Source organism: Mesocricetus auratus, unplaced genomic scaffold, assembly GCF_017639785.1.
Source record: "Mesocricetus auratus isolate SY011 unplaced genomic scaffold, BCM_Maur_2.0 Super-Scaffold_100053, whole genome shotgun sequence".
NCBI lineage: Eukaryota > Metazoa > Chordata > Mammalia > Rodentia > Cricetidae > Mesocricetus > Mesocricetus auratus.
This window is the reverse complement of record NW_024429230.1, coordinates 834,109-848,459: the sequence shown is the minus strand read 5'-3', so window position 1 is coordinate 848,459 and position 14,351 is coordinate 834,109. Positions and strand designations below refer to the sequence as shown.

At 43.9% G+C, this 14,351-nt stretch overlaps 1 protein-coding gene and 1 long non-coding RNA gene across 13 annotated transcripts in view; one reads left to right on the top strand and one right to left on the bottom strand.

Annotated features, from left to right (window-relative positions):
- The window catches only part of Usp54 (ubiquitin specific peptidase 54), an 86,548-nt gene that overhangs the window by 64,604 nt on the left and 7,593 nt on the right, over positions 1 to 14,351 (top strand). For 9 of the 12 annotated variants that reach the window (XM_040735882.1, XM_040735883.1, XM_040735888.1 and 6 more), the window contains 4 exons: positions 4,223 to 4,357; positions 5,260 to 5,455; positions 8,191 to 9,572; positions 12,769 to 12,887. In XM_040735882.1, the coding sequence (XP_040591816.1) occupies positions 4,223 to 4,357; positions 5,260 to 5,455; positions 8,191 to 9,572; positions 12,769 to 12,887 (1,832 nt within the window). The remainder of the gene's footprint in view (positions 1 to 4,222; positions 4,358 to 5,259; positions 5,456 to 8,190; positions 9,573 to 12,768; positions 12,888 to 14,351) is intronic. The other 3 variants (XM_040735889.1, XM_040735886.1, XM_040735884.1) reach the window with 1 other exon arrangement.
- Positions 12,041 to 12,814, bottom strand: LOC121136156. The gene is made up of 2 exons (XR_005873273.1): positions 12,687 to 12,814; positions 12,041 to 12,477 (listed from the first exon to the last, which is right to left on the bottom strand). It is a non-coding gene; the product is annotated as an uncharacterized LOC121136156 (long non-coding RNA).

The following is a 14,351-nucleotide window of genomic DNA, read 5'->3' as shown; positions in this document are numbered from 1 at the left end:
AAACCCTGTCTCAAAAAACTAAAAACAAAACTGAAGTAACAAAAAAAGAGCTTTAAAATTTCAATTCCTCTTAGCTGTTTCTATATTTGGATAGTCTATTTTTCATGTTGAACTCAAGTTTTATCAGTTTGAAGTGCATGTGTGTATATCTGTATGTGTACAGGTACACATGTGTGAGTGGATGTCTGTATGTCTGTATGTGTACAGGTACACATGTGTGAGTGGATGTCTGTATGTCTGTATGTATGCAGGTACACATGTGTGAGTGCATGTCTGTATGTCTGTATGTGTGCAGGTACACATGTGTGAGTGCCTGTGTGTATGTCTGTATGTGTGCAGGTACACATGTGTGAGTGCATGTGTGTGTCTGTATGTATGCAGGTACACATGTGTGAGTGCATGTGTGTGTCTGTATGTGTGCAGGTACACATGTGTGAGTGCATGTGTGTATGTCTGTATGTGTGCAGGTACACATGTGTGAGTGCATGTCTGTATGTGTGCAGGTACACATGTGTGAGTGGATGTCTGTATGTCTGTATGTGTGCAGGTACACATGTGTGAGTGCATGTGTGTGTCTGTATGTGTGCAGGTACACATGTGTGAGTGCCTGTGTGTATGTCTGTATGTGTGCAGGTACACATGTGTGAGTGCATGTCTGTATGTGTGCAGGTACACATGTGTGAGTGGATGTCTGTATGTCTGTATGTGTGCAGGTACACATGTGTGAGTGCATGTGTGTGTCTGTATGTGTGCAGGTACACATGTGTGAGTGGATGTCTGTATGTCTGTATGTGTGCAGGTACACATGTGTGAGTGCATGTGTATGTCTGTATGTATGCAGGTACACATGTGTGAGTGCATGTCTGTATGTCTGTATGTGTGCAGGTACACATGTGTGAGTGCCTGTGTGTATGTCTGTATGTGTGCAGGTACACATGTGTGAGTGCATGTGTGTGTCTGTATGTATGCAGGTACACATGTGTGAGTGCATGTGTGTGCCTGTATGTGTGCAGGTACACATGTGTGAGTGGATGTCTGTATGTCTGTATGTATGCAGGTACACATGTGTGAGTGCCTGTGTGTGTCTGTATGTATGCAGGTACACATGTGTGAGTGCCTGTGTGTGTCTGTATGTATGCAGGTACACATGTGTGAGTGCATGTCTGTATGTATGTGTGCAGGTACACATGTGTGAGTGCATGTGTATGTCTGTATGTATGCAGGTACACATGTGTGAGTGCATGTCTGTATGTCTGTATGTGTGCAGGCACACATGTGTGAGTGGATGTCTGTATGTCTGTATGTGTGCAGGTACACATGTGTGAGTGCCTGTGTGTATGTCTGTATGTGTGCAGGCACACATGTGTGAGTGGATGTCTGTATGTCTGTATGTGTGCAGGTACACATGTGTGAGTGGATGTCTGTATGTCTGTATGTGTGCAGGTACACATGTGTGAGTGCATGTGTGTATGTCTGTATGTGTGCAGGTACACATGTGTGAGTGCATGTCTGTATGTGTGCAGGTACACATGTGTGAGTGCATGTGGAAGCCAGAGGACAGCCTTAGTTGTTGTCTACCCCCTGGGGACATATGTTCTTTAGTCTGGAACCTACTTAAGTAGGCTAGTCTGATTGACTAGTGAACCCCAAGGACACACCTATTCTGCCTCTCCAGTGCTAGGATTACAATTGGACACTCAGGCTGGGCGGTGGTGGCACACGCCTTTATTCCCAGCACTCAGGAGGCAGAGACAGGCGGATCTCTGTGAGTTTGAGACCAGCCTGGTCTACAGAGAGAGCTCCAGGACAGCCTCCAAAGCTAAAGAGAAAAACAAAGCAAATGGACACTCCAGTACGTGGCTGTTTTCATGTGTGCTTTTGGGGTGCTTGTAAGGCAAACACTTTATCAACAGCCGTCGTCTCAGCTTTTTAACCCTTCTTTTTTGAGATCAGGTTTCATCGCTCTATAGCCTTGACTGTCCTAGAACTCATTTTTTAGATCAGGATGCCCTAACAGTTGTTGTGACCCTCCTTCCAAGTGCTGAGATTACAGCCATGTGCCACCATACCTTGATTTAAAGTTTGTGTTGCTACTGAGAGAGAGATCTTGTTATCTTGTCTTTTCCCTACTCTCTCAGTTGAACCTTGTGTTGAGGTTGAATCATGCTGATTGTGTTCTGTTGTCGGTTCTCTGTAAGCTTTGGTGTAGCCTCACCATCAGTGTAATGCATGGAGTGCTAAGATTCTAGGTGATAAAGATTTAAATCCAGCATACTGATTCGTCAACTATAGTTTGCCTAGATCTTTGTAAATTGAGAACTTTTACATGGTCTCACAATCTTGCCTGAGCCTCTGAAGGGATTGTATGTGTGTGCCTCCATGCCTGGTCCTTTAATTGTAAAGATGTTTAGATTTAGTTGATTCCAATTATAGTGAAAGAACTTAGGGTCTAGGGCTAGGGGAAACCAGAGTTCTAGAGATGGGTAAATTGACTGCCAAGGTTTTCAGAACCAACTTGCTTTCCACTGTCTTCTTGCCTTCTAGTTTTTCCTTCTTCCTTCCTTCTTTCCTTCCTTCCTTCCTTCCTTCCTTCCTTCCTTCCTTCCTTCCTTCCTTCCTTTCTCTCTTTCTTTCTTTTTTCTAAGACAGGGTTTCTCTGTAGCCCTGGCTCTCTTGGAACTTGCTCTGTAGACTAGACTGGCCTTGAACTCACAGAGATGTGCCTGTTTGTGCCTCCTGAGTGGTGGGATCAAAGGCGTTTGCCACCATGCCCAGACCTTTTTGCTTTCTATAAGCTAAATGAAGTAGGAAGTGAGTTAGTTAAGGTTGTAGCTGAGCCTTTCTTATCATGTCCATCTGGAGGTAATTTGAGGATAGGGAAAGGGTGACATTATGAAGAGAGATGACTCAGACTTTATTCTGTTTCATCTTTGTTTTTATTTTTTTTAAGATTTATTTACTTATTATGTGTACTGTGTTCTGTCTGCATGTGTATGCCTGCAGGCCAGAAGAGGGCACCAGATCTTATTACAGATGGTTGTGAACCATCATGTGGTTTTCTGGGAATTGAACTCAGAACCTCTGGAAGACCAGCTAGTGTTCTTAACCACTGTGCCACCTCTCCAGCCCCTTGCTTTGATTTTTTTTTTTTGAGACAATCTCATTATGTAACCACGTCTGGTCAGCATCTTACTAGGTAGATCAGGGGTCTTCCTGCCTCTACTTGAGTGTTGGGGATAATAGGCATGTGCCATCATGCTTGGCTTGACATTTTATTTTTCCTGCCCCCGTGACCCTGTGAAGGCTTATTGTCAAATCCCATTGTAGGTGAATTAACTTTATAACTTAATACCAGTTTATGGTTATAGGTGAATAGAAGGTAAGGATACTTGATGGTCCTTAACAAAAGTTGTCTTTACTATACTTCTTAGTCCTTTTATCTCGCACTGTTCTTGGACTACTCTTTTGTGTAGTGATAATATGTTGTTCAGACCTCCAGACCTCTGTGGTTAACTAGTGACCTGCTACGCCCTCTGATGTCCAGGCAGGCTTTATTTGTTAGAGTATAAACAAGACATCACCACACTTTTATACCTGTTTTGACTGAAATAGCCCATGGTTGTTATATGGGAGGTGGCTTTTCAGGGATATGTTTGGTTAGTGAGGCATGATAAAAGCAAAAACTTTGCATTGCTACAGAAAGGCCAGCCCATGTGCAAATGCAGCTCAACTGCTGTAGTAGATATATTGAAATAGAAACTATAGACCATCTCTGTCCAAGAGGTGTATTGATACGGCAGAGTGATAAAGAGAGAATTGTAGCTATATGAAGAAGTAGTATGGATGACTTTCTATAGAATAGTTAACCATGGTTGCCATGACAGCAGTAGAAGTCTGGAGTGTTCTGATGGTGGTTGTCAAGGTGTGTCATGCTATTTCGTGGAAGAGCAGTCAGTTCCAGGCATAAGAGTCATGTTGGTACTATGGACAATTGTTCTTCCCTTTGGAGGTATTAGTGTTGGGATGAGGATATGGCTGTCAAATACTTGCCTTTTCCTGGCCTTGGTTAGGCCTCAGTTGATGGAAATGGATGCCTTACTTGTTCTAAAAGCTTCTTAATAGCAATGGACAGTTAGATCAGTGGCTTAACAACAAAGATCTGTGTGTCCCAAAGAGAAGACAGTACATAGAAGTTGGGATTAATTATAATAAAAATGAAAAGTGCTGGCCCTTTCAGGGAGGAGTGACGGCTTTGAAAGGTCCTTACAAGAGGCAAATTCAGTATTTGAAGAGTCGCTGCATCTGGAACAAAAGGGAGACTGTGCTGCAGCTTTGGCTCTCTGTAACGAAGCTATCTGTAAGTAACTCAACTGCTATGGCTATGGCGTTTTTGACTAACTCCACAGTAGGTACTTGTGTTGTCACACAGATGGCCATATGAACAGTTTTTTCCCAAGCTGAGGCCAGTTAGCTCTCTTTGCCCTTCAGACTTCAAATTTTACCTGGTGGTGTCACTGTGTTTTGTGCACATTTACTGGAACAACCTCAACAGGAAGCCACAGATGAATTCTTCAGTTGTGTCTGCCTTTTTTCCCCCAAAATAAAGTTAGACTTCAGATATGAGGTTAGCCCATTCTTCCTGTAGTCACTGATTAATGGCCAGGAAAACTGGGTAAACTGGCTCTGACTTCTAGCCCAGTAACTTTTCATTGCAATATTCCATTATTTTTGTTTCTCCCCTGCCTTCCTGGTATGCAGTGCCATAATTAACTGCAAGGGACTAAGGCTAAGAATTGGTATCTGACTCTTAAATATGACCCACAAGAAGCTGTGCTCTATAAAGACAGATGCAGGTTTGTATCTTGTTTTTTTTTTTTTTTCTTTTTGCTGTTGGCCATCAGACAGGGGAGTTGGGAACAGAGTGTGGAGACCAGAGTCAAACAGGCCAGTGAGAAGATAAGAGTGGCAGTCTCCCAGCACTGGTTTATGTTCCTGGTTCCTTATAAGTTTTGTTTTATTTTCTTTAGTGTTTTATCTGTTTAAACTTGAATTAACTTGTGTGGCCTCCATGGCTTCCATGAATGCTCCCCGAGCCAGAGCCAGTCTGTGCCCTGGACAGTGCATGCACAGTCCATGCCTTGCATCCTGCTGCATATTTTGTTTTCCTGCCTATCTTTGCTTGGTTTTGGTTTAGTTTTTGTTCTTTTATGTTTGTTTGTATTTTGTGTTGTTTCTGCTATATTTTCTTTTGCATTTTAGCTAAACTAAGACTTACCCTGCATGGTGCCAGCTCTAGCACGCACAGCAGAGCCCTAGTCGATAAGAAGTTGCAAATCAGTATTCGAAAAGCACGAAGCCTGCAGGATCGCATGCAGCAGCAAGCGCCATCGCAGCCGCCGGTGCAGCCCTCAGCCTCTCTCCCACCACAGGGGGGCGCCCTCCCTCAGCTGACAAGGTAGTGCTTGAGAACCACGTTAGTTTATGGACATCAGGGAGGAAGTGACCATGGGTGCTCCCCAGCACGGATTATTGTCTTCTCCATTGCCAGAGAAGAGAAAAATACACTGCTAAGATTTTCTTCTTTCAGGTCAGAGACACAAAAGCTCATTGCACGCTTGGTTCTTTTGTTAATGCTTTCTAGAAAGACGCAAGAAAGCACAAAATAACAAGTTATCCAGATTTGGCTGTGTATAACAACATGATATTTGTATTTATTATGTTCTTGTGGGATCTGATCTGATTTTCATGTTGTAGTAGCAACCATTTGATTTATTTTGGGATTTCAATGTTTCCTATCCCCTCAAAGAAAATAACCAGTTTATCTTGCTTTGATTAAACCATAGGGAAGAGACACAAAGATTTTCTTTGTTTGCTTCTGTAAGGTCAAGACTAGGAAAAAGTTCCAAGAGGTCCTGGAGTAGTTCCCATATTTTAGGGGTTTTAATTTGGCTTTTACTTAGAATAAATGAATTAAGTAAAAATTAACTTTGGTTATTAATAAATTTGAATAGTTTTCAAAATGTCAGTATAATAAAAGCAGAAACCTTTTTCTTTTCAGGTGTGTGTTTGAGCGCGTGAACATCAGTGCGTGCGTGCGTGCGTGCGTGCGTGCGTGCGTGCGTGCGTGCGTGTGTGTGTGTGTGTCTTGCTGGGAATAGAGCCCAGGAAGTCGTTTGTATATACTACCAGGCAAGTGCTCTATCAGTGAGGTTCATATCCTTTGCCTTGGTTGTTTGTCTTTTGACTATCAGCCACATTACAGTTAACATTTCTGAGCATTTGCCTGTTCAGTCTGAGCCAAGCACTTTGTGCTTTATTTTGTTATTACAATAACCTGATGAGATGGGGCTGCTACTTAGCATGTGTTGTAAGAGGACTTGCAGAGAAGATAGTAAGTGGTAGAAGTATAGAATTCAGATCCAGATATGTTGATGCCAGTGCCTTTCCCTCTTCCTCCCCCTTCCCTCTTTTCTTACCTTTGAGACAGTCTCTTATGTAGCCCAGGCCAACAAGGGCGTGAAGACCTTGAACTCCTGATCTTCTTGCGTTTGCCTCTGGAGTGTTAGTATTGCAGGCCTGTTTGCCACCACCCTGGTTTCTTTAGGTTTGTGGGCTGAACCAAATGTGTGTCCTACATGTTGCACCTGCGCTCTACCAAATGAGCAACATTGCTAGGCCAGGTTTTCTTTTTTTTTTTGACTAGAGTTTTACATTCATGTTACAAGAGTGATGGGGTGACTAAATCCACAAACATTTGTAATAACAGGTTGAGGATTTCTTATCTAAAATGGCTTGAGACCAGAAGTCAGTGTCTGTCTGTCTGTGTCTTTATGTCTCTTTCATTTTTCTGTCTCTTTGCCTTTCTCTGTCTCTGTTCTCTTTTTCTTCTCTCTAGCCTTCTCTTGTATCTCTGTCTTTCTCTGTCTCTCTTTCCCTTTCCCTCCTCTCTTCTACCTTTCTCTCTACGTTTTTTGAGATAGGGTTTTGCTTTGTAGCTTCAGCTGGTCTGGAACTTGCTAGGCACAGTGTGTTGGTCTCAAGCCTACTGTGATCCACCTGTCTCTGCTTCCTAAGTGTTGGGGTTAGAGGTTGACACTGCCACCTAGCTCAGATTTCAGGTTTTTTTTATTTCTTTCAGATTTTGGGACACTCACATACATAGACTGAATATCCTCAGATTTTGGGATACTCACATGGATAGGCTGAATATCCTCAGATTTTGGGACACTTAGATAGGCTGAATACCCCCAACCCTGAAATCTGAAGTCTGAGATGCTCCAGGTTCCAAACTTAATTTCATTACTTTATCTGTGCTAAAAAACAGTTGGGAGTTTGAAGCATTCTAGTTTTGGATTTTCAGATAATCTAAAGTTGGAAAGGTTGAAGTTTCCTATTAGACTACACGTGTTTTGGTCAGAAATAGAAAACAGTTTGTCCTAATTCCCAGTCCTCAGTGTGAGGAGAGTCCTGGTCTGTCACTGTGAGGAACATCTGAGTGAGGAATACAATGGACAAGCACATATTTGACTTCTGTGCACTCCAGGGAGGCGAATCACCTTGTACTCTGTAGTAATAATGTCCTTTTTACTGAGCTGCTGCACAGGACCCAAGGAGAGCACCTCCCTCCTTGTACAGCAGCTGGGAGGCTTTTTTGTTTGTTTTCTGGTTTTTTGAGACAGGGTTTCTCTGTGGCTTTGGAGTCTGTCCCTGAAACTGTCTCTTGTAGACCAGGCTGGTCTCGAACTCACAGAGATCCGCCTGCCTCTGCCTCCTGAGTGCTGGGATTAAAGGCGTGTACCAGCAACGCCTGGCAGCTGCTGGGATTTTTTGTTGTATGGTATGAGTGATGTTTAGACTTTCCCTTCTATGTCATCTGCATGAGAGAAGCAATTTTTATCTTTTTTAATTTGCAAGTAGGATGTGATTAGAATGAGACTTCACAGGTAGTGGAGAATATTGTCAAAAACTGTACTTAATACCACACATGCAAGATTGGTGATGACATTGAATAGATAATAATATTACCTTCCTTTTCTTTTGTGAACCTGTGAACTATTGGCTTTGTTTGTGTGTGTCTTTTTCTTCATGATATCTATGAATAACTGTAAGTGGAATAGAATCTATAGTTCTTTTTGAAAGTATTACAGCTACTCAAGGCACCTTTTGACTGGTTCTCTCCATTTGTTTCAGTGAGCAGCCTATCCCGCTCCAAGTATTGTTAAGCCAGGAGGCACAGCTGGAACCCTGCAAGGATGCAGAGTTCGGGGCCAGTTCTCTCTTCCACTCACCTGCTTCTTGCCAGGAGTCACGCCCATTTCTCACCCCGGAGTCACCTGTTTCATCTCGTTCACTGCACAGTTCCCCTAGTAGATCTTTGACGCTTCTGACGTCATTTGAGGTGGACAGTATTAGTCCCTCTGCATTCCGCAGGCAGGACTTACCTAAGACGACAGGTAGAGTGGAGATGAATTCTCAGCATGAATGCCTGCCTGTGGGTGCCCTTGAAGACAAGCTACAAGGCCACAGGGAGGACAACAGCACCTGCAGCAAACTCCCACCACAAGAAGGAAGGGACATAGTTCAAGATCTGCTGTTCGAAGAAAAGAAGAATCCTATTGACATATCCATGGTGATGCCTTGGTCACATTCAGCAGGAGAAGCCACTTCTGAGACAGTTATACATAGCCTAAATAGTCCTTCAGGTTTATCAGCTCAACCTAGTATTCCTCCTTACAGGGCCTACCACCCCGTAATGTCTGCTACTACTTCCCCTGAGCTTCCTGCTACTGATCCCATGCAAAAACTTAACCCACATCTTCAAGCCCAAAGACTCCAAACTTCATTGACTTCAAAAGTGCTCAGAGGCAGTGAGGAGCCCTGTAGGCCAGAGATCCCCAGGACAAAAGGACTTGTCCGCTCACTGGCAGAGCAGTTCCAGAAGATGCAGAATACCTCCGTGAGGGATGTTACAGGCTCCCAGGATCAAAATTTGCCAAATAGTGTAAGGAAGAACTCTTCTTCTGACTTCAGACCTCCATTGCCCCCAGGTTCAGGAAAAGACCACTGTCGCTGGGTAAAACGGCCACCTTCTGTAGACGGCAGGGAACACCTGCCCTCCTGGGGGGACCCTGCTGATAGTCCTCTTACTGCAGACTCTGGGCTTCCCAATGGGGAAACTGCTGGAGGAGGACAGCCCAGGTTGGCTGAGCCAAGTATGTACCAAGGAAAGCTACCCCAAGTGACAGAGACTAGGGCCAAGGAGCTGGGCAGCAGTGCCAGCTGGGGGGCCTCTTTGCCTTTGGATTCCTGGGTAAATGCCACAAGACTCTGTGATTCTCAGGTTACACACAGGGGCCCTGGGCCAGGAGTCAGGTCCTCCTCCCATGATTCCCACAAATGTGTAACCTATCCAGAGAGAAACCACATCCTTTTGCATCCACACTGGAACCAAGACACAGAGCAGGAGACCTCTGAGTTGGAGTCTCTCTACCAAGCCAGTCTTCAGGCCTCTCCAACCAGCTGTTCTGAATGGAGGTCGCAGGATGTGGCTTGGCAGCCACTTAACAAAACAGGTAAAAATACGACCAGCGGTGGGGACATATAAAAAGTGACACCCAGAGAACCAAGATCAAAGGAGGAGTAGTGCTCTGTACAGCATCACTGTCTTACTTAGGTGCAATAAAACTGACTTCTTCCTGCAGTCTTCAGGAGGAGGACTAGGCTTTTTTTTTTTTTTTTTTTCTTTCTTGCTAGAATGTAGATGGGGTCAGAATTATCCCTCAGAGAGTAATTCCTTCCTTAAAAGGAAATGACCACTTAAGTATTTGCTTGTGGGCTCTCCAGAACGTAGTGTAAAGAAGTGGTTGATAGGTCTCAGAGAACAGGGTAGCAGGCGATGGGGAAGGCTGGGAAGAGTTCTCTTTTTCTGTGTTTTAGATGTTAAACTAATCCAAGAATCAGGCTCCAGGTTTACATTGCAACAAGGATAGCCACACTAAACCAAGTCTCTACTATGGCATTTTCTGATTTTATCCAGCTAGCAATGTCAAGACCTCTGGTTCTTCCAGGGATTGCCATGTATGCTCCTTGGATACTACATAGACTTAAGAATTGAAAATATGGCCAGGCGGTGGTGGTGCACACCTTTAATCCCAGCACTGAGGAAGCAGAGGCAGGGTATCTCTGTGAGTTCGAGACCAGCCTGGTCTACAAGAGCGATTTCCAGGAGAGCCTTCAAAACCACAGAGAATCCTGTTCCGAAAAACCAAACAACAACAACAAAAAAACCCAAACATACCACATGCATGGAATAGGAATAAATACGTCTTAAAAATGACTTGGATTTGAATGTTCAATCTAAAGAGGTAAAACTATATATATATATATAAACAAAAACAAAAACCTATGAGAAAAGCTTTAAGACCTGGATTTGACAATTTCTTAGATATGACACCAAGAAAAAGACTATTGGAGGAAAAAATAACATAAACTGTGTGCTGCATCAAAGTTGAAAACTTTTTTGTATCAAAGGATACTATTGGTCTACAAGTATGAACCAGTGTTAGAACATGTAGCTAATTAGCATCCACCAGGCCCCAGGTTCAACCTCCAAGACCATGGAAAAATTAAAATTAAAAAAGGATGCTATATGGGACTGGAGAGATAGTTTAGTGGCTTAGAGTACGTGTTGCTCTTACATAGGACCCAGGTTCAATTACCAGTATCCATATGGCAGCTCACAACCATCTTCAATCCAGTTCCAGGGGATCTAGTGTCCTTTTGACTTCTAGGGCCACTGCATGCAAGTACTACACACATGTAGACATTAAAATAATAAATATAAACAATATAAAAAACAAAGACATTGTGTGTGTGTGTGTGTGTGTCTTAGCACATGTGTCTTGTTCAGAGGACCACCAGCAGCAGCTGGAACGCATGTCTGTGCACCACATGTGGGCAGCACCTGTGGAGGGCAGAAGAGGGAGTCACAGTCCTTAGATCAGGAGTTACAGATGGTTGTGAATTACTGTGTGTCTGCTGGGAATCAAACCCGGGGCCTCTGGAAGCTTAGCCATTGCTCCTAACGGCTAAGCCATTTCTCTAGCGCTTTACTGCTCATTTAGAAATTGTTTTGCTTCCGTCCCCTGTAGCTCAGAATGGCCTGGAACGTCTTCGCCCTCCGCTGCACCTGTAGGTGCTGGGCTCAGGTGTCTGCCGCCTCACCAGGCCTCACGTTTACATTACTCATCTCCTGGACGGTCTCGTAAAAGGAAAGACTTTCTCCAGGCAGTGGGGCTTTGTCCCTTTGATCCCAGCACTCGGGAGGCAGAGGCAGGCAGATCTCCGTGTTCAAGGCCAGCCTGGTCTACAGAGTTGAGTTCCAGGACAGCCATGGCTATAACAGAGAAGCCCTGTCTTGAACCCTCCTCCCCAAAAGTAAAAATTCTCAAGTTTCCACCAGGAACATTCTGAGTCAGATCTATGGTAGGGCCCAGGAAGTTGGTGTCTTGTCTTTTTTTTTTTTTTTTTTTTTTTTGGTTTTTTGAAACAGGGTTTCTCTGTATTGTTTTGGAGGCTGTCCTGGAACTTGCTCTGTAGACCAGGATGACCTCGAACTCTCTGCCTCCCTCCCGAGTGCTGGGATTAAAGGCGTGCGCCACCAACGCCTGGCTTAGTGTCTTGTCTTTGTCCCATGTAAATCCCCCCTTTTTACCCACTGAAGATTGAACCTCAGAGCATCATGTATGCAAGTGTTATACAACTGAACTAGAACCCCATTCCCTGAGAAGGTATAATTTTTAAAGTTCCCAGATGAATCAATATTATGAAAACCAGTGCATTAAGTAATAGGAAATATTCAAAATAACTGATCTTAAGTACCTATACGAACTTAAACCATGTATGTATGTATGTGTGTGCACATGCACCTGTATCTAAGTCACATATCCATATATGAATTGGTGGGCACGCATGCGGGCGTGTGCGCATGCACACACACACACACACACACACACACACACTGATGTAGGTCAAGAGCAGGTACATTTTCAAAAGACTTTAATTAGTTGGATTGGGGACAGCCCCTTGGGAGGGATCACAGATCAGTTTAGAGTAGTATTAATGGTTGTTTATAGTTCAAGTGATTGAGAAAAGCTAAGAGTAAGTGGGGATAAAATAATATAACACATGCCACATATTCCTGAAGTGATCCTGCTCAGGGAGAGTGTGGGAGGGCATCAGAAGAATAGAATACTGTGCGGAACATAGAAAAACTTGAGTTCCAATTCTGGTTAAAACACTGTCAGACTCTGGAACTTTTTCCTGTTATATCAAAGGAAGCAGACTTAATTTACAATGAGTATGATCATTAAATTTTGAAGTAAACTAGAGATATGAAATATTTTTTTCTTACCACAATATGTTAGAAGATCACTGTCAGATAGTTTACTCTATGGACTGTAAGTATTGGGCCCAATTCTAAAAAAGCAAAACAGAACTGATTTTATTCATAAACGAGACATGTTAAAGGACAGAGGATATTCAGCAGATTGTTTTTATAGCTCCTTTCTTAGAGACCTCTTCAGTGGTTTTGGTATAGGAATTTATCCATATTCTGAGATTTGCTGTTTATAGTCTCAGGAAGCACACTCCCCAATTGGATTCAGAGATGCACATTAATTACTTACTCTGCTGCTTGTGCTTCCACGTGCAGACTTTAGGCCCCGGAGGAGGGGTGGCTTCAGCTTGTTTGTATGTTTTCCTCCTTAGGCTTTGCAGATGGCACGGGGAGGAATCTGCACTCAGCCCCTGGTCTTGATCTCTCAAAGACTCCCACAGCAGAGATGGAGCGTGTTCTTCATGGGCCGAGCACAGGGCCTGTCTATCAGGTATCAGCCTCTTGCTGTGGTGCTGGACTTGGGAGGTGTCACAGAGAAGAAAGCATGCAGAGGCCGTGGCAGGGCGCTGGTGCACAGGCGGGGTGGTGGGGAGGGGCTGCAAGGAGCGGGATCTCACACTGGGCTGCTTTTGAGTCATAGGAGGCTACCACATGGCTACTACCTTTGGAATCTCTCTAATTTAGATGTTAATCCAGAGTATTAACCAGTTTTTCCCATACCCCTGAGTACAGGGGCTGGGGATAAAATGTCTTACATCAGCCTGTGTGTGTCGGTGTGCTTGAAAGTGGCAGCTTGTGGAAGTCTCAGCAGGGGATTGGGAGGATACATCTCACCAGTCTAAGTGGAAGGAGCCTTTTCTCAGGAAGGAGGCAGCTCAGGTCTCTCCCTGTAGCTTTGTAAGTAGAGTCAGGATCCATCTGTTCAGAGCACCTTCCTCCTTGCCAGTGAAAACACAGTGTAGGCGAAGAGCAGAGAGAAACCGGCAGCTGCCATTTGGGGAAAGTTATACCTTACTCAGAACCAGGTCCTCATTTGCACACATGCATTCAGACTCCAGAGAATGATCCTTCCTGGAACAGTTTTGCAAGTTCTGCACCCATTTTAAAAGGATCCTAGGATGTGAAGAGTTGTGTTAATTTGCTCACTTCTGACAAAATACCTATGGAGACACAGGAGGAAGAACTTATTTCAACTTGTGATCTTAGAGGTTTCTGTCTGGGATTGATAGCTCCATTGCTTTGGGCCTGAGCCAAGACAGAACATATGTTAGAGAGGGCCATGAAGCAGTATCTGTGATGGAAGGGTTAGGGACAGACATACCTTTCAAAGGCATACCTTTAAGTGATTTGCTCTCTCCAATTAGTCCATACCTTTGGTTGTTGTTTTCAAAGGAGGTTTTCTTGTGTAACCCTGGCTGTCCTGGAATTCATGCTATAGACCAGGATGGCCTCAAACTCACAGAGATCCTCCTGCCTCTTGTCTCCTGAGTGCTGAGATTAAAGGCGCATGCCACCATGCCTGGCTCAGTCCATACCTCTTAATAGCCCTTTTATGGGTGTGTCTATCAGTGAATGAACTACCAATGAAGCTGCCACTCTTGTGACCCAGCCACCCCTCAGTGACTGGCTCTACAGTTGTGGACCAAGCTTTCCAAATGGGAGTCCTGGAAGCTTGAGAAGCAAAAGTTGCTGATTGGGTGAGACTCATTGAACTCATAAAAGGAAGGAAAAAGATGGGATAAAGTGCTGTTTGTCTTTCTCTATACTTAGTGCATGACTGAGTGGGGTCCAGTAAGTATTATAGCAAAAGTGAAATATGTATTATCTAAAAGAAAAAAAATGATTAAAACACCCCTTTTTGAGACTTCTAAATTTATTTTTATCCTATTTCTGTGTTTTGGTTTCTTCTGATACAGGGTTTTGCTGTCTATAGCCCTGGCTGTTCTCTGGTTCA